The sequence below is a fragment of the Crinia signifera genome, chromosome 9 (assembly GCF_055691185.1).
Source record: "Crinia signifera chromosome 9, ASM5569118v1, whole genome shotgun sequence".
Classification (NCBI taxonomy): Eukaryota; Metazoa; Chordata; class Amphibia; order Anura; family Myobatrachidae; genus Crinia; species Crinia signifera.
This window is the reverse complement of record NC_139225.1, coordinates 7,961,919-7,982,355: the sequence shown is the minus strand read 5'-3', so window position 1 is coordinate 7,982,355 and position 20,437 is coordinate 7,961,919. Positions and strand designations below refer to the sequence as shown.

Sequence of the window (20,437 nt, the reverse complement as noted above, 5' to 3'; positions counted from 1 at the left end):
GCCTAGCGTTGGAGCTGTGCTTATAGGCCACACCCCTTTTAGTTAGACCATGCCCCAAAATTTCCGGCACGCATGTGGGTGTCCCTCCTTGTCCTGGATGAAATTTGGGAGGTATGCTAAGATGTGAATTCTACTTCATAGGTGATGTTGGGCAACCAATCAGAATCAGCTTCTTCTGCACCCTCTAGAAGATAGTAGACAGGATCTGATTGGTTACCCATAGCAACATCACATGTGAAGTAGAATTCACATCTTAGTAAATTTCCCCCTACTTGTCTTATTATTAGTGTCACCAGTTATGAAGATGATTTGATTGGTGACATTAATGATACGGGAGAGACCACTGTATAACTGACCATGGGCCAGCTGTACTAAGCTTCAAAAATAATGCGGAGAGTGATAAACTGCAAGCAATCAGCCCCTAACTGTCATTTTTCCAAACACAGGGCAGGATGTTCGAACATCCGACACCCCTCCGCGCCATCATTCGCCGGCTATGGCATGCATAGTAATCGCATATGCACTAACATTAGTAACGCAAAGGACAGCTCTTGCGATGCAGCGCTGTCCCTGTGCTTCTGGTTCTGAGACCCCGAAGTCCCTCTGCGCTGGCGATTCCCTCCGCAGTGGTGCCCTGACGGAGGGGCTTTACTGCATAAGAAAATGCGGTAAAAACCCTGATAACTGGGTTTTTACCACATTTATGTCATTAACGGACTGGCTTTGTGCTTTGTGTATGGTCATTCCAAACCATATTCTGACAGTATACTTCCAAAAATTGGATGGTGCTTCTGGCCCACCAGAAAGGGAGGCGAGTCTCCTTCCAGTCCCTTACAACCCCCCCCCCCCCTTCCCCAGACATGCACAACAGAGCACAAGTGGGCGGGACAAGGGGCCTTGATGATGAGATGCGTGCTGATCGCGATATCGTAGCCCCGCCCCCTGCTCTATGCTGCCTGTTTTCACTGCACTGTAGATCAGGAGGCAGAACTACAATCACGCTGATATGTCCCCCAGACAATCCCACGTGTGTCGTCATGCCCCCTATGCACCAGAGGAGTGGGCAACCAAGAATGTTGGTGTGTCTTAAAATGACCATATACTAGGATGACTTAAAATTGTATTTGATTTCTCTTCCCGGGAGTGCTGCAGGTCCGATTTTATACTTGAGGGCTTATTCCACATAAGCTTTATCTTCCTGCATACACCTGTATATCGCAGGTACTTAAAACACTGCAATTCCGATAAATCTATAGTGCAGCCCATCTGATATTCATCCGATTTTTCATCGGAATTGGATGCAAAGTGACAAAATCACAGTGGAATCGCCCTAGTGTATGGGCACCTTTACATGGGATTGTAAGTGCTTAACCTCAATCGGCAGTAGGCAGATTTATACCCTTTTGATACGGAATAGCCCCAATTGTCCGGGTTTTACTGTTTACGGTTATTTTGCAGGTCCCTGCCTGACCCGCCATTCACACAGAAAAGTAAAAAACACGGGTATTTTTTCTGTGTGAAATGATCATAACACCTGTGTCTCCAACCCATATCTATATACCCGGGTCAGAGACCTGGGATTTGCCACCGGGGTGACCCTGTAACACAGATAAAGGACCCGTGTTGAATGTCAAATTACCGGGTAGACATTTTTAACCTGGTAATTTGCTTATCTGTGTATAAATGGTATTAGAGGAGGCACCAAGGAATATGGGGGGCAAGGGGGTGCCAGTCAATGATGTTGTGGCACTGTGCCCTGAAGGAACTAATACCGCTTGGCCATCGCCTGCATGTCCCTAACTAAACCAGACTCTTCTTGTGTCATAGATCATCAAAGGACCTATGACAATCATTCAGACCGTAGAGAAAATGGCTTCCAACCTTGTCCAGCTTTTGTCTGATGAGAGAGAGGAAATCTTCATCCATCACAAGAACATAGGTTAGTGCATACTATATATATTAATCCGGAATGGTTTGGTTGGGCACACTTAGGGGCCGGTTTATCACCACCCGCATCAGATGCGCATGTGCTGAATTAATATCGGCCAACTGGCAATGCGATAATTGACTATTGATGTATCAATAATCGCAGGCAGGGACAGAGCTTGCAATACAGCTCTGTCCCTGCAATGGGTCTCCGGGGCATGCGCACTGCCACCAACAGCACCGCTACCGCCACCACTATAGGCACCGCCTCACCATCATGATGACTCCCTTACCGGGCTATGACCCTTTCACAGCTGGTTATATCACCAAGCCCCAGGGATTGGCTTCTGCAGCACTGCCAGTGTTGGGGCCTCCTTCTTCTGTGACCCCCCGGTGCTGTAAAGTGAGCTGCCATTTTGCATCGGAGTCACGGAGCAGCCATCAGTGGATCCTCATTAGTATGATTTTTGTTTTCCAATTTTGTTTAAGAAAGGATCAGCACATGGATGAGCTTGTGTGTCCATTAGACCCACACAACTGATCACACTGCCCTGTCCTGGCAATGCTTTCTCTGCCTACAAGCAGGGAAAGCTGTGCAGAAGCCTATATTCAAATTTGAGCCCTGTGATTCGCCAGCCTGAAGATGGCATTATTATCACAGGGCTCCTTGCGATTTTTTTTCCAGTAAATTTGGTGATATTGCGTACAATCCTTCAATTTCTATGCATTTGTGCATTGTACAGGTTGCTTGAATACTGGGTCCCCTGACGCAATGTGCCAGCCTGCTGGGTGCATTGAAAAATATTAAGTGGTGCACATAATAGTTATCGAATTGCATGAGCGATCGCATGTGGTTTCTAACCACATGTGATGCTCAAATGAAATCGGCGGCGGGAGCGGAGGCCGGAGTTCTGGTGGGGTGGGGGGGCCGGAATGGGGGTGGCTGTGAATCGGGGTCCGGAGTGCTGGTCGTGGTGGAGTTGGGACCGACGGCGGCGGTGGTTGAATTTGAAGAAACAATTTAAAACACTGGGAGGCCCTCTAATTGGCTGAGAGAGAGATTCCCCGCTCCATCGTCACCCACCGCCCACTCTCTTCCAGCACCCGATGTGGCATCGCAGATGGCATGTGAAATTGGGTGCTGGAAAAACACACCGGGCACCACAAGATGCGATCGGATGCAATGGGACAATTTTGCATTGCGTCCGATCGCATAAGTGTATGGGCACCATAAGTATGAGAAATGCAAATCTAGTTATTATTATAAAAAAAAAAAAAAAAATGCTCCGATAGCCCTCTAATACATTCATGATCCTAAAATTCTGTAAAAGGGTGTGAAAACACCCTTTTTTAACATTATTTTAGTAGGAATAACGTTAATAAATGGGCACCTTAATATTTGTGAATTTCATTTTCGTTCTTAGAACTTGGTGTCAGTCAAGTGGATCTAAGTAATGACAGACACATTTACAAAGTGCAGAGTACTGAGAGGGGGGATGAAATCGAAGTTCCTGGTACTGAACTCAAGAAAATGATGGCGGAAGGTAAGGCCGAGTATTCTCTAGCGCTGTGCGTGAGTCTAACGCGCAAGTGCAGGTCTCTAGGGATTTTTACTGCGCTTGTATGAAATGCTGGGAAAATGGGTGTTGCAGGAGTCAGGAGGGTAGGAATGAAAGAAATGGGTGGAGGTTGTGTGGTGTGACACCCCCCCCCCCCCACCTCACCTATGCTTCACGTGTTGCCCTTGTGCATTTGGGAATGAGTAACAAAACAGACACTAGCTTAGAACTCAGCTCTGGAGGTTAAGTATAAAGTAGTGAAAGGAGAGAAGTGTTATTTGTTTGCTTCTGTGTATAATTCTCTAAATTGTACTCAGATTACCAGAGTGACCTCTCGGCGTCAAACCCCCCCCCCCCCCCCCCCCCCCCCCCCCACTCACCCTCCCAATCCAGCTTGTGGGGCACACATCCACCCTGCCGGGACCTAGTTTGCTGAACAGCAGCACTCACTGCTTTGCCGACTTGGGGCCAGATGCACTAAGCTTCAAAAGTGATAAAATGGAGAGTGATAAACAGCCAGCCAATCAGCTCCTACCTGCCATGTCACAGGATGTGTTTGAAAAATCTCAGACAGGAGCTGATTGGCTGGTGGTTTATCACTTTCTATTTTATCACTTTTGAAGCTTATTGCATCTGGCCCTTATAGTGGTATTCAATGCTTTTGGAGTGGGGGTTTGTAAGGCGAAAATGGCATTTCCTTGCCATCAAACCCCCCTCGCCATATTCAATGTATGGGCCAAATCGTCACCATAGGAGGATCCCCTTAAATGGCGAAGTTCTACGCAAATGCAGCAAGTCTTAGGACTGCTGCCTAAGGGGTTAATGCCGACAATCAAGCTGTGGATACAGCCGCATTGCAAAGACCATCGCACCACATACGCCACAGTCCGATGTATGCATAGAACTAATAGTATTGGTCATTTTTTACTAAATCGGAACAGCACCCACATCTAAATCCGGACCAGTGTCTTGGCTCTCGTTATGTGTTACGCATAGAACGTGGTTGTATTATAATAATACGAGAACGCATGTAAATCCACAGTAGTATGTGTCTTTACTCATATTGTCAGAGCTAGATTAACAACTGGGCAAATGGGAAATCACCCAGAGGCGCCCCCACCCCCTATACACTGGAGGTTTCCCACATTTAGCTTCATCACAAACGTGGCGGCACTGTGACATAAGTGAAGTGTTGTTACTGTGTGGTCTGACATGAATGGGGGGCACTACACAGTATGTTAAATACATGTTTCTGTCACGCTGGGAGTATTTACACATTATACTTTTTAATAACCGTGCCAGAATATCTTATTGACCATTTTATTGGTAGGGGTCCCAACAAACCTTAACCCGGTCCTGCACATACTATATGGGGAATTTATGACAGTGGTAGTGAGGATCCAAAGCTGTAATTACCATCTAGGAACACATGATGGCCAACTGTCCAGTGGTTCTCAACTTCAGTCCTGAAGGCCCCCCAAAAGTGCACGTTTTCCAGGTCTACACACAGAATCACAGGTGAAGTAATTAGCTCCACCTATGATCTTTTAAAATGTGTCAGTGAATAATGAGTGCACTTCTGCAACTGCCAGGTGACCTGAAAAACGTGCACTGTTGGGGGTCCTTGAGAACCGAGGTTGAGAACCACTGTTTCTTTATTTCCATTACAGTCTTGTTTCTTTGCTTCAGGTGTAAGAGAAGTCGCCGTGGTGAACACATGGTTCAGTTCGGACTCCTTTGAGAATTTATTTAGTGGCCGCAACCAGAACTTTGTACATGGAGGGGCAGCCATTACAGATGGAGGATACAAGTAAGTTTTGGGGCTGCTGTGAATGATGCTGATATCAATGAGCAGGGTATCGGGGAGCCATAAGTTAATACACTCATATACAGATGGAGCCTTCTTCAGCTAGCCTTCTCTGGAGAGCCATGGTGAGCCAAGGCCTTTTGTGCTCAGCTGCAATACAATACATAGAACAATACAGTAGGGGATTAGCATAGGATTAAGTCCGATAGCTCTGGCTCACATCCTATTAAAGGACTAGCTGAGGATGGCTCTGTCTGTAGTCTCCTGCTGTTTCAGACAAACCCCATTGTAATGTCTCCCCTTCATCAAAGTAACTCTCCATGCACCTCTCCCCACCTCCCCCTACTGCTGGCCTTCATTCTGTGATTTCCGTAAACTTGATGTTTTCAACAATTTCCAATACATAAACTGCCCCACTGCACAACTGCAGATCTGGGTATTCGATGCCGGGTTGCAGGATCCCAAGGCCAGCGTGACTGACAGGCCGATGGTGTTTTGGGGACGTGGATGGGATGCTGATTGCAGGGAGTGCGTCCTCAGCAAAATAATTTTGGGCGTAACCATGCCACATGCAGGGTTTGTCCATGCCACAAGGGGTGCGGACTCGCAGCATATCTCAGCCGACGCAAGCTAAATGAGCGGAGCATCTGGAGGCTGAGTGGCTTGGCCAGGAACTTTTATAACCCTTCTTGCATTTGCCAGAATTGACAGATGACTGGTCCGGCCGTGGTGACACAAGTAGAGGAATTGAAACACCTCCGAAACAGCTTTCCTGCATGTGATGTCATTGCAGGATCCCGCATTGATTATTGCAATAGTCTCCTCTTCCATATGGTACCGGTCTCAAATCTCTCGGACACCTAGAACTGGAGATATCACTGTGCAAAACGGACACATTTTCCCCATACACATTTTCCTCTGGTAGTTAAATGTTTCCCCTGCCATAAGAACCCAGCACTGAGACCACCAAAACTGGAGCAATAAAGCTTTAAGCCCATTTTAATTTATCCATAGGGTTTAGCTATAGCAATTCTGTAGCAGTTTTCTTTTACACCAGCGCTGCTGAGACATTGAAGTAATTAGACAGATTATCATTCCAACCAGCAGCTCATTGGTCGTATTGGCTACGAGACTTAAACGCTCACACAACTTCCCTATTGTCCATGTTTTACCTAGTGTAATGAGATGCTGCTTAATGCTGGCTGGACACCCCCACCTCTCCCCCTTCACCCACCCCTGGGAGACTGCTTTTTTCACAGTCAATGAAGCCAGCGTGCATACTGTAAATTGCATCCTAGTCCCCTAGCCAGAAACCCCTGCAAGCTGGGCAGACAATCAGAGGGGACCCCAGTTGCGGATGATTTATCACATAAACTAGTAGTCAGGCTGGCCCAAAGCCAAGAGTCTCCTCTTTTATACAGTACTGGTCCTGAGCCTCAAGGACACCTAGACCCGGAGCAATGGCATTTTCTGCACTACAATATTACAGGACTTTCATTGGTCTGCCCCCACCCTATGGAATGCCCTCTCAGGCACAATAAAGGCCCCCATACACTAGGGCGACTTGTCCTTAGGACAAGTCGCCCCCGACTTCCCCCTGAGCTTCCCCGGCTGCTCCCCGGGGGAGCTTGATTAGATTGGCACTTGATGTGCCATTTTTTACATGTGATAAATCGTCTCGATTTATCACATGTAAAAAACCCGGGGAGCAGGGGGGGCTGCTGGTGGGAGCAGGGGGGCTGGGGACGCTGCGGGGACACAGACGCTGCGGGGGACACAGACGCTGCGGGGGACACAGACGGCATAGTGCCGAGCAGGGGGGCTGGGGACGCTGCGGGGACACAGACGCTGCGGGGGACACAGACGCTGCGGGGAACACAGGCGGCATAGAGCCGGGCAGAGGGAGCCGGGAGCTGTTAGTGCTAGAAAAAAAAGCCTACTGTATACAATGAATGGGCAGCCTGTGATTGGCTGAGCGCTCTCTCAGCCAATTGCTGACTGGCTGAGAGAGCACTCAGCCAATCACAGGCCGCCCATTCATTGTATGGGCTTTTTTTTTTTTATTCAGTACTGACAGCTCCCGGCTCCCTCTGCCCGGCTCTATGCCGCCTGTGTCCCCCGCAGAGTCCCCAGCCCCCCCTGCTCCCTCCACCGCCGCGCCGCCCCACTAGGTCCCAAGTCGGGTGGTCGGACGTGCAGCAGGTCCGACCACCCGACGCAGATCCGATGCGCACGGGACCGCGCATCGGATCTGAGGGGACATCAAAACTAGCCGATTTTGGTCCGATTTAGGCCAGATCCGACTGAGCTGGCCTAAATCTGACCAAAATCGGCTAGTGTATGGGGGCCTTAAGACTCTCCAATAGACTAAAATTCACCTCTTCAGTCACTGGAATTTGCTGCACTATATAAGAAACTGTAAATGTAAATTATATAATAATAATAATAATAATAATAATAATAATAATAATAATAATAAATCACACTAGTGTTGTATGGGCACCTTTAGAATCAGGCACAAAAGCACCTATAAATATACACTCAGCAAACCTCATACCCTAAATAACTATAATAAAAAGGAAAATCTAGGTACACATTAGATGATATACAGTATCATCCGACAGATCGGCCTTACGGTCGAATGTGTACCCACGGTCCTTTGCTCCTGGGGGACGTTTGCTGGGTCTTCCAGTCGGATGTGCTTGCATGCCCAATGGTGGGTTCCTGGCAATGAAGGCATACAGGTGAATGCGGATGCGTAAAATAGATTGCGCTGTTGCACAATATATTGTTCAGTGTGTATGGCTCTACCGATATATTGTTATATCAGTCATGCTGTCGGCTAGTTTCCACATTGTCTAATGTGTACCCAGCTTTAGCCAGATTGTTGTGTAGCTAAATTCGAGCAAGACAACCAGATTCTCGTCCTCTTTCAGAATATACAATGCAGATCAAGGGCTATGATGTTTGTAAGTATCCTTTTGCTTGGACACTGTTCTGCGGCTTTGTACCCAACAGTGTAGAAGGTTCAGTCTAACTAATATTTATCATGCAGATACTGTAGTTCACGATGTAATATACATGATCAACACTTGAGGGCGCTATGACTCCACATTTTGCACAAAACTGGTTTATTTACAGATTATATATGATCTCAGCCATGTTATTTCTTATGTTTTTATAATGTGCTGTGAGCTGCTTCTACATCAATGCTAGAGGAAATAATCCCTGTTAACACTCTTATATCTTCATGTTGAGAGAAAAATGTCTTTACAAGCTGTATAACACAGTAAGTGCCCTTATTGATCCATAAATCAATACCGTACTTCAGCTATTGTTATTTTTATAGTATTTTATGAATAGGAACAGTTCATATCATGCAACGCGCCATTTACAGAGCATGCTGCAAAAAGGACAGCAATTATTGTATAACACTATAGCGGCACTGTGGCAGAGAGGTTAGCATTGCAATCTCATAGGCCAGGGGTCAAAGGTTAGATTTTAGCCACTTGCTTGGAGTACATATGTTCTTCGAGGGTCTGTGTGAGGTTTCTGCATACTGCAGACATTTACAGATGTAGCGCCGGTCATCCAGCGCCGTGGCTCACCAGACCACCCCCACTGGCGAGTGGATGCTACATCTGACTGGGACGTGCATCCCAGTTTCCCATCGGCGGGGGACGGGAACGCTGCCCGTCTCTGCTTTAGGGAGACGGGCAGGGTTAGGGAGGCGGTGGGGACCCGGAGGGAGATCCCTTGTAAGGGGACGCACGCGCGTCTCGTGCGCGTCCCCTTCTGGAGGTTGGCGGGGGCTGGCGCGTGGCGAATCCACCGCCAGCCCCTGCAATGATGAGCCGTGCTACATCTCTATATTAGATGATTAAAAAATTTACCCTATTATGTATTTTAGGGACTAAAGATTATAAACCACACCAGAGAAATTATTAAATAAAAACTCTATAATTTGTAGGTGCAATATTACAAAGATAATTCCTATCAATTTGCAAAGCCCAGAAAACCATCCACATGCTATGCAGAATTACTGCCACGTGCAAATTATTACTCACTAGTAAGACGGCTCAAAGCAAATGCTTCGAAAGCTAGTCTGCTACCTTACGATTGCCTCTGTGTTTGTGCATGTGTGTGAGAGAAAGAGATGTAGTTTCACTCGCAGCCAACAGTGTTTTGGAGATACACAGACACTAGACATATATATTTTATATGGGGAGTTTTAACCACTTTGGTGGTAATCCCTGAAATTTTTCGGGCTCAGCTGCGCTGCCACGGAAATATTTTGGGTATGCCAGGAGTCGGTAGGTGTGCGCCAGTGCACTGGTAGGTTAGTCCCACCCCAGCAAATCCCACCACTCAAGGGGTTAATGTCCCACAAATGAATGGCTGGTCGCACAGGTCCATTACTAAGGGTTACCTGGAATGATTCTTTGCAGCTTCCATCCGATTTCAGAGAAGCAGTCCCACTTTTCTGGCACTGTCCTGCTGTACCGGCCGCAGTGTCACACATGCAGTGGAAGGGGAGGCAGGGGGCCCACTCTGTCACTGCGGGTGTGGTATGGGACGCCGACAGTCGGGATCCCGACAGTCATTATCCCGACGTCGGGATCCCGACTGCCCGGAGTCAGACAGCATGGCGAGCGCAAAGAAGCCCCTTGCGGGCTCGCTGCACTCACCACGCTGCGGGCACGGTGGCTCGCTACGCGAGCCACCTATTCTATTCTCCCTCTATGTGGGTCGTGGTCCCCCACGAGGGAAAATAGCGGGTGTCCGTCGGGCACCCGGCTGTCGGCATTTTGACAGTTGGGATCCCGACGTCGGATAAATGACTGTCGGGATCCCGACTGTCGGGAACCCGTCCGGCACCCGTCACTGCGGACAGGTTGTGAATGGATGCTGGTATTTAAAGCATGGGTTTTAATTGTATGTGACAAAAATTTAATTAGTTTCACCCCATGCAGAAGTGATCTGTTGGATCGAATCTGAGCCGGGCAGGCTTGCCTGGGATCTCATGCGATATATCGTATCTGAAAGTTTCGCATGCGATATATCGTATGTGATACCACAGCCCGGGAAGGTCCCAAGAGGCCCTTACATCTGCCAAATATGCTAATATCCATACACATCTTGCAGTAGTTTTAACTTTTTCACATGCGCACAATTTCAGCTTTTGTAGTGATTGCATTTAATGCCTGTGATTTGCGATACAATGCATCAGCCCAAAGTCAACACACACACACACACACACACACAGTGTCAAAAATTATCCACACACTGACTATCAAATTTATTTTAATAATCTTTCACAAAAGACAAATTATTTTCGATATAATCTCCATGCTTGTCAATGCAAATTGCCCATCTGACAATAAGCTTTCATATTCTCTCATTAGAAAATGTTTTAATTTAAGGTGCGAGCCATGAAAGCGCCATTCTTTTCATCAGGCATAATTCTTCATCCTCTTAGGGCTTCTTTCAGAAGACCAAACTGGTGATATTCTATTGGGGCAAGATGTCTATCCAACAGAATGAGTTCACGTACACAATCATTGTTCTCATCAGTTTTGGACGTGGATGGGCCTAAGGCTCCTTCTTCATGGCTGACACTTTTGTGACCTACTTTGGACTTCTCTATCCATTCATACACACGTCTTCGCCACAAAACACTGTCTCCGTCAAGCGAAGCAGTACACTTATACGGTGTCATTATCGACCTATGTTGACATAGACGCCAAAAACATGTTAAAAACTCATGTCAACCTCTTTTATGTTGTCCTTTTCAAGTCAACCTATTGCTTGTGTCAAAACTTTGACCAAGTCAACCTTAGCAACGTCGACCTTTTTCACGTGTCTACCTATGGCCTGTTGACCAATAGCGATCGACCTATTGAGTGTCCACCATATGACCGATACCCGTGAGGCAGCCATTTTTTTTGCACTGCAGTTACAAAATGAACTGACATGTTCAAGCCGGCAAAAGCAGAAAGAGAGAGCGACCTAGTACAGGAAACATTGATACAACAGCGTGACCCCCAGAGGTTTTAATATAACTGAAGTGCGTATAATACGTGTGTATGTATGTACACTTGTGAGCTGGACACACAGGAGAGCACACACACTTGGGTGATGAATAAGGATTTGGAATTAAGCCCATCCCAAATGTGAGCGATCTCGTTCATCAGAACAATTCCTTCAAAATTTTATATCAAATTATCTTTTTACTGTTACCATGAGGCCCTAAAAATCCAACTTTTTTGTATAAAGGAATACCGAAGTAAGAGAACAATAAAAAAAAACATAATTGCTATACAAAGAAGATAAATCATTCTACCCCATAAGGATTGGAACAGGTTACACAATTATTATCCCAATTAGACTATACCAACGTAGAGTCCTAAAAACTTTTACCAAAAAACTAAGGATAATTATAACTGTGACCTCAGTAAAAATCTGTTGAGAGTCGTAGATCTATTATTGCCCCTGATGAAGTTACTTGTTGAAACGAAACGCGTTTGGTCTGCTACATTTGTGGTTAGGAACAGCTGTTAAACATCACGAATTACTCCAACCACAAGGAGCCGTGTAAAGAATTTGTTGAATTTTATTGGACTTTTAATAAATATTTTTATATTTAAATAATCGCATCTTTATATGTATACGAATGAGAAATAATTCTGTTCAGGGTATTGGGCGCTAAGAAAACACTATTGCTCTTTGATGTTTTTTGTGAGTTCCTACTAGTAGGGAACTTAGTGTTGGAAACGTCCACAATTATAGTTTAGCGCAATATTAGAGATATTGTTTATATATATAACATTTTAAAAACAGTTACAACATTCCTGAAAACATTTGCTGCTATTGCACCGCTGCCACTTGAATTGCCCCCTTCTTAATTGTCTTAGGTATTTGTGCTCTAGCACTTCTCCTACCCTCCATTCTATTCAAGGTCATGCGGCGTTATTGCCGGTTAGAGCAAAAGCTATTCTCTATAGGGAGCTCAATCATTCCTGAATCACAAAAATGTGTTACAAAGAGTAGATGAGGCTGCAACAGACTTTCACCATCTCTAGTCAATGGATAAGTAATTAGTATGATTGCAGCAATGTATATATATATATATATATATATATATATATATACATATATATATACATACATATATATATATATATACATATATATATATATATACATATATATATATATACACGAGTAGAAAAGTGGGAGACACTCACCGGACTTGCTGTAGCAAAAGTTTTTTAATGGTACATACCACCTTTCAAATCACCATGTGCATAACAGTGGGTACAGGTCGACGTTTCGGTCCTGGCTGGACCTTTATCAAGACCCCCTTTCTGCCTCCTCCAGTGTGCAACTACCCATGCTCCATGTGGGTCTTTTATACCAAAGGTACACCACTCCCCCTAGTCACAACAGGAAGTGTACTGTAACATGTTAGTCAAGCAATAAATATATATATATTTTCAGGATATATGAGCGGGGATCACATCCCTGTCACTCACATTCACATATGATAAATCACAAGATACATCAATATTATTCTTATGCTCTTACCATGTGTCCATAAACATAGCGTGCGTTTCATAACAAGCAACCGGAAGTGTGCATCAGGAAAACACTCCCACTTCAAGTGGGAACAAGGTCAGTAGCCTTTACACTACCATACAATGTTAAGCTGGCCGTCAGAACATACTTAACTGCGGCGCTACACACATCCGTTCGTCAGAGCACAATATCTCCTGTTGCGTGCCCGACGCGCATCCACCCTGTGCTCGTCATCACGGGCTCAAAGATGATCACTTCCGCCTTTTGACACGCGGAAGCGCATCGCCAGTTGGAACGCATAATATTAAATTCATGTGCGCTTCTACTTAGTGGCTCAATAGTGCTTACTTCCGCCCTTTGGCACGCGGAAGCACACCACCCATTGGAGCGCATCGTCATATTATCAAATGGGCTAACGTTTTTACATAAATCGTGCATACTTATCTGCACCCTTGGTATTTCAGACCCACATATTGGAGCACCCACATCAAACATTATACAGAAATAACAAACACATTTATATACAATAAAATTCAAAAAAATACATTTTCTAAGAAAATATATTTCTTTGAAAAGAACTTAAAAACAAATGAAATGTGTGCCAGACGCAGCACAGTATTAAGCAAAAAAGATTATGCAAAAAAGATTGTATTTCATTGTGCACTACTGACGCCTATGATCAAGCGGGAAAATAGCTTCATTTAACGTTGCAGAAGCTATAAAAAGACATTCAGAGGATTAACTTCATTTAATCCCCTAGGGGCGACCGTATCCAGCCTCAGAATCCATTTAGCCTCCTTTCTCAAGAGTAAGAGGCCCCTGTCACCACCTCTCTCGAGGGGGGGGACCCAATCGATGATCATATATGTCATGGCAGACACTTGATGTTTCAGTCTGAGAAAGTGGGCTGCTACCGGTTTGTCTGTGCTTGAGATGGCATAGGCCAGACGGATCGAAGACCGGTGCTGATTCATACGCTCCCTAAATGTGCGTATCGTCTTGCCCACGTATGTGAGCCCACACGGGCATTTTAACGTGTACACCACATGATCCATGGTGCACACTAAATGGTGGCGGATGTTAATTTTCAAGCCCGAATGTGGGTGGCAGAAGGTGCTCCCAGTGATGAGCGCCCTGCAAGTCACGCATTTTAAACACTTAAAGCACCCCATTTTCTTTTTAATCCACCCTTCACCATATTTGGGCGCATGAGGAGGTCTTTCAGGTTTTGACCTCTCTTGGCTCCAATAAGGGGGGGAGCTGAAGAAATAGATCTGAAGGCCGGGTCTGTCGCCAATAATGGCCAGTGTCTTCTGATGGCATTGGTGACTGTACTGTACCCACTGTCGCACTTCATGGCCAAGGTCATACGAGTGCTGTCAGTTTCCCTTTTCCTGACAGTCTCTGGGGAGCTGTAGATCCTTCTGGCCTTGGTCAAGCATCGGTTAATGTCCATTACTTTGTATCCACGATCTTTAAACCGGGTTGCGCACTCCTCTATTTGCTTCTCAGCTTGGATCGTATTGGAGTTGTTGCGTAATACTCTGAGGAATTGGGACACAGGCAAGTTGGACTTTAATTTCTCCGGATGATGGCTCGTTGCCCACAACAGAGCATTCCTATCGGTTGTCTTCCTGAATAGTGTGTATTCCAAATGCGAATATTTGTTAATCACAGTCACATCCAGGAAGTCGACAGTATTTGCGTCGACATGGGCAGTAAATCTAATGGGACTATCCATCCCATTCAATTCTTCAACCATTAGTAAAAAAGACTCTCTAGTACCCCGCCATATCATAAATAGGTCGTCAATAAACCTTTTGTAGTGCACAATATTTGTAGCGTACTTTTGCAAAATGTGGACCTCTTCATACTCAGCCATATAAAGATTTGCGAACCCCGGCGCGAGGTTCGATCCCATTGCCGTCCCTGATATCTGCATAATGTACTCCCCCTGATACTGGAAATGATTCAGGGTTAGCACTTTATGAATCAGGTCGCAAATAAATTCTATTGGTGGACCATTATAAGGGCCAAGTGTCAGGGCCCTCCGTACAGCCTGGATACCAGCCTCATGTGGTATTACCGTGTATAGCGAAGCTACATCAAGTGTCGCAAGTACACAGTCCTCAGAAAGCCCCACCACATCACGCAGGCCCCCCAGGAAGTCACCCGTGTCCCTGATGTAACTGGGTACTATCTGCACGCATAGTTGTAGATAAAAATCCACTAATTGGGCCAAAGGTTGTAAAATGGACCCACATGCGGAGATAATGGGTCTTCCTGGGGGGTTTACTAGCGTTTTGTGGATCTTGGGCAGGGTGTACATCAGGGGGCACCTAGGAGAATCCACTACCAGAAAGTTGAGTAGCTGCTCATCAATCCACCCCATATTAAGTGCAGATCTGAGCATCTTATCTACTTCTTTTTTTATCCGGGGCATAGGACTGTACTCAATCCTCTGGTAGGTGTTAACATCTCCCAATTGCCTCCTGACCTCTCTGTCATAATCAACAAAATTTTGGAGCACTATAGCACCCCCTTTGTCAGCACTTCTTATTACTGTTGATGTATTATTTTTTAACTCATCCAAGGCCAGTCTCTCTGCCCGAGATAGGTTGTCGAATGTGCATTGATTCTTCAAACCTTTCTTCACATCCTGATCAACCATCCGCATAAAGGTTTTCAGACTGGCGTTGGTGGAAGGGGGGTCAAAATTGCTCGGTCTCTTAAGACCAGGTACACCACTACAGATTTGTGCGGTTTGTTTAACTGAAAAAAACTCTTTGAGCCTTAGTTTGCGGCCCATTTTGTACTGATTAATGGTCCAATCAATCTTGTTAAAACTACAGGTCGGTACAAACTTTAAACCTTTTTTCAGCAAGGTCTCCTCAGCCGAGGATAATGTATGATCAGAAAAATTGAATATGAGTTGCTCTACCTCCCTCTTCTTCTGCCTCCCGTACCTCCCCCTCCTCGGGTGCGGTCTCTGCCGCTTGATCTTGTGCCCGTCTTGGGTCTGGTATCTGGGCCTAAAAAAGACCCAGATGCGGAATCCTGTCTCAAGGGGGGTAAACTACCCGATGCGTCGGAATCAACAGAGGAATCAGAGTACTGAGAGTGGCCAGCCTGGTCTTGGCCCCTCCTATTATACCTTGTTCTGGGTCTGAATCGGGTACCTTATGAGTCTCCACTTAGCCAACGATAGACTGTATGTCGCTGGTAGTCTGATTCGACCGTTTCCCACTTTTTGCGTTTGAACGCAATCAGGTCAGTTTTATATTTATCAACCAATGTCTGAATCTTGGTCAACCAGTCATCAGTCTTATCTTTGGCTAGAGTGGGTTTATGTTTTTTCTCAAACTCTTTGATCTCTGTTCTCACCTTCTTTAACTAGCACCCAACCTCCTCAATAACCAGAATCAATAAATCAGCAGAACATTTATTCAATATACCGCACCATTAGACGCAAAAAGCGGAATTTTTGCGTCCAATGGTGGGGGCGTTGCTGACTCTGAAGCCCCTTGGTATGCTCTTTTTCCTATAGTATTCGGATAGGAATTGCCCGTGTAAAATCAGGTCTACTTCACGTTTTTTCAAACGGGTCAATTTAAAATGGAGGTCCAAAGGGGTCTCAGCAGGCAACCTCTCAAAATCCACCTGATCAAACAGGACTCTATCAGCCTCGTCGTCAGTGAGGCTTACAAATATACTCTCCGCCTCATGCAAGGCCTCATCATCAAGAAAACCTGGTAATTGTGACATCTCACACTGGTCCACACTTTGCAAAAAGAACAGCTACACAGTACTAGCGTCTGGTCCACACATATACACAAAAATTCACAAAAAGTTCATATAACTAACGTAGATAGCTACACGAACCAAAGAGCAAATGCAGAAAGCAATGAAAAAATCCACAATAACATCAAATCTCAAAAAAAATGTTTGTGTTAGATGCAAATTCAAACGCAAAAAGTGGGAAACGGTCGAATCAGACTACCAGCGACATACAGTCTATCGTTGGCTAAGTGGAGACTCACAAGGTACCCGATTCAGACCCAGAACAAGGTATAATAGGAGGGGCCAAGACCAGGCTGGCCACTCTCAGTACTCTGATTCCTCTGTTGATTCCGACGCATCGGGTAGTTTACACCCCTTGAGACAGGATTCTGCATCTGGGTCTTTTTTAGGCCCAGATACCAGACCCAAGACGGGCACAAGATCAAGCGGCAGAGACCGCACCTGAGGAGGGGGAGGTACGGGAGGCAGAAGAAGAGGGAGGTAGAGCAACTCATATTCAATTTATCTGATCATACGTTATCCTCGGCTGAGGAGACCTTGCTGAAAAAAGGTTTAAAGTTTGTACCGTCTGTAGTTTTAACAAGATTGATTGGACCATTAATCAGTACAAAATGGGCCGCAAACTAAGGCTCAAAGTTTTTTTCAGATAAACAAAAACCACAAATCTGTAGTGGTGTACCTGGTCTTAAGAGACCGAGCAATTTTGACCCCCCTTCCACCAACGCCAGTCTGAAAACCTTTATGCGGATGGTTGATCAGGATGTGAAGAAAGGTTTGAAGAATCAATGCACATTCGACAACCTATCTCGCGCAGAGAGACTGGCCTTGGATGAGTTAAAAAATAATACATCAACAGTAATAAGAAGTGCTGACAAAGGGGGTGCTATAGTGCTCCAAAATTTTGTTGATTATGACAGAGAGGTCAGGAGGCAATTGGGAGATGTTAACACCTACCAGAGGATTGAGTACAGTTCTATGCCCCGGATAAAAAAAGAAGTAGATAAGATGCTCAGATCTGCACTTAATATGGGGTGGATTGATGAGCAGCTACTCAACTTTCTGGTGGTGGATTCTAATAGGTGCCCCCTGATGTACACCCTGCCTAAGATCCACAAAACGCTAGTAAACCCCCCAGGAAGACCCATTATCTCCGCATGTGGGTCCATTTTACAACCTTTGGCCCAATTAGTGGATTTTTATCTACAACCATGCGTGAAGATAGTACCCAGTTACATCAGGGACACGGGTGACTTCCTGGGGGGCCTGCGTGATGTGGTGGGGCTTTCTGAGGACTGTATACTTGCGACACTTGATGTAGCTTCGCTATACACGGTAATACCACATGAGGCTGGTATCCAGGCTGTACGGAGGGCCCTGACACTTGGCCCTTATAATGGTCCACCAATAGAATTTATTTGCGACCTGATTCATAAAGTGCTAACCCTGAATCATTTCCAGTATCAGGGGGAGTACTTTATGCAGATATCAGGGACGGCAATGGGATCGAACCTCGCGCCGGGGTTCGCAAATCTTTATATGGCTGAGTATGAAGAGGTCCACATTTTGCAAAAGTACGCTACAAATATTGTGCACTACAAAAGGTTTATTGATGACCTATTTATGATATGGCGGGGTACTAGAAAGTCTTTTTTACTAATGGTTGAAGAATTGAATGGGATGGATAGTCCCATTAGATTTACTGCCCATGTCGACGCAAATACTGTCGACTTCCTGGATGTGACTGTGATTAACAAATATTCGCATTTGGAATACACACTATTCAGGAAGACAACCAATAGGAATGCTCTGTTGTGGGCAACGAGCCATCATCCGGAGAAATTAAAGTCCAACTTGCCTGTGTCCCAATTCCTCAGAGTATTACGCAACAACTCCAATACGATCCAAGCTGAGAAGCAAATAGAGGAGTGCGCAACCCGGTTTAAAGATCGTGGATACAAAGTAATGGACATTAACCGATGCTTGACCAAGGCCAGAAGGATCTACAGCTCCCGAGCATAGGCGAATCTAGGGGGTGGTCCGGGGGTGCACAGGACCACCCATTAGCACATTTTGTAGCTGAGGGATGGGGCTTTCCAACGAGCCCAGCCCCGTGTCTCTAGCCCCCTAGGAACCGGAGATACTGCCAGGCAAAGCTGGAACGTTTTCCCTATAGGATAATATGGGACCCGCTAATTCCAACCCCCACCCAGTTCAACGGCTGCCAGTTCCCCCTTCGGCATCACTGAATCTCGAGGTTGATTTCAGTCTAACCCAAATCGCTGGGCCTTCAATCTGATACCAGGCTGGATCTATATGGGTTAATTAGTTCCAGGGATATTGAGGTTAAACAGTTTTTTTTTCCATTTCTTAAATGTAATTTCATGACTGTTTATGTTCTTTGAGGGCAGATTTCTCTGGAACCAAACAGCCCAGTTTCACGGGACCAAAATCATTCAAAGCCAACTCAAAAGTTCTTCAATATGATACTGGTCTCATGTAAATGGGTCAGTTGTTTCCAAATATATAGCTGATTGGTTAAAGGGGGGTAGGGAGAGGGGAGTGGTTGTCTCTCCCCCTCACACCAGAAAATGCAGGGACTAGGCTGGTGTATAAGGGGTCAGCCTGGGAATGTCCCTGCATGATCCTGGGACCATATTCCCAGGTAAATCCCTGCATTTTCTGTTGTAAAAGGGGTATTATTTCAAACAGCCGTGACCTGCAGTGCTCTGAATACAGCCGGGCAGCCCCCTGCTCTCTGCCCAGCTGTCAATGACTGTCACCCCTGCAGCTTCCGCTCCAATTCTTCTCCCCGCTTTCACCTCAGCCCGCCCCCCCTTTAATCATGTGGTGCTGGCGCCCGGCGTGCTCCCCCGACGTCACGCACAACAACAGCGCGCACAATATTTCAAATGTCCACTCGGCTAGAGGGGACACCAGGAGGGGAGTGGGAGCATGCTCTGCGGTGCGCTCTGCTCCTCTCCCCATAGAAGCAGCTGCACCGCTCTCCATCTCTCCCTGCAGTAGCAGCGAAGGCTCATATAAAAATTTACAGTAAGTGGCACTTTTGGGGTCATTGCTTAAGGGACGCTACAAGTGGCAGTATGTGGGGGCATTACGCATAATGTGTGGCTTAATGTGTAAGGGGCATTAAGGTGTGCAGCATCATGTGTAAGCAGCATTATGTGTGCAGCATCATGTGTAATGGGTACTATGGTGCGCGGCATCATGTGTAATGGATACTATGGTGCGCAGCATCATGTGTAATGGGTACTATGGTGTGCAGCATCATGTGTAATGGGTACTATGGTGTGCAACATCATATGTAATGGGTACTATGGTGCCATCAAGCAAGAACCCCCTAGCAATGAGCACGTAGGTAAGCAGCACTTATGTGGCAAATATGTAATGGACATTACGGTTTGTTATATAGTATGTAATGGGCATCATGATGTGTGGCACAATGTGTAATGGGCATTATGGTGTGTGGCCTTATGTGTAATTGGCATTACGGCGTGTGGCTTTATGTGTAATGGTTATTACGGAGTTTGCTAAAATGTGTAATGGGCATTACTGTGTATGGTCTAAAGTATATTACCACACCTCCTTCCCATGAGGCCATGCCCCCTTTTGCCGTGCGGCTACACCGCGCAAAGGTCCCCCTACTATCGTGTCTAGATCTGGGACCACCCATTACCATAATTCTAGATTCGCCTATGCTCCCCAGAGACTGTCAGGAAAAGGGAAACTGACAGCACTCGTATGACCT

The 20,437-nt window shown here is 45.8% G+C and overlaps 1 protein-coding gene across 1 annotated transcript in view; it reads left to right on the top strand.

Moving 5' to 3' along the window:
* Nucleotides 1-20,437, top strand: part of ADGRD2 (adhesion G protein-coupled receptor D2) — a 170,831-nt gene that overhangs the window by 30,897 nt on the left and 119,497 nt on the right. The window contains exons 9-11 of the mRNA XM_083160480.1: nucleotides 1,828-1,939; nucleotides 3,351-3,470; nucleotides 5,175-5,295. Of these exons, the coding sequence (XP_083016606.1) occupies nucleotides 1,828-1,939; nucleotides 3,351-3,470; nucleotides 5,175-5,295 (353 nt within the window). The remainder of the gene's footprint in view (nucleotides 1-1,827; nucleotides 1,940-3,350; nucleotides 3,471-5,174; nucleotides 5,296-20,437) is intronic.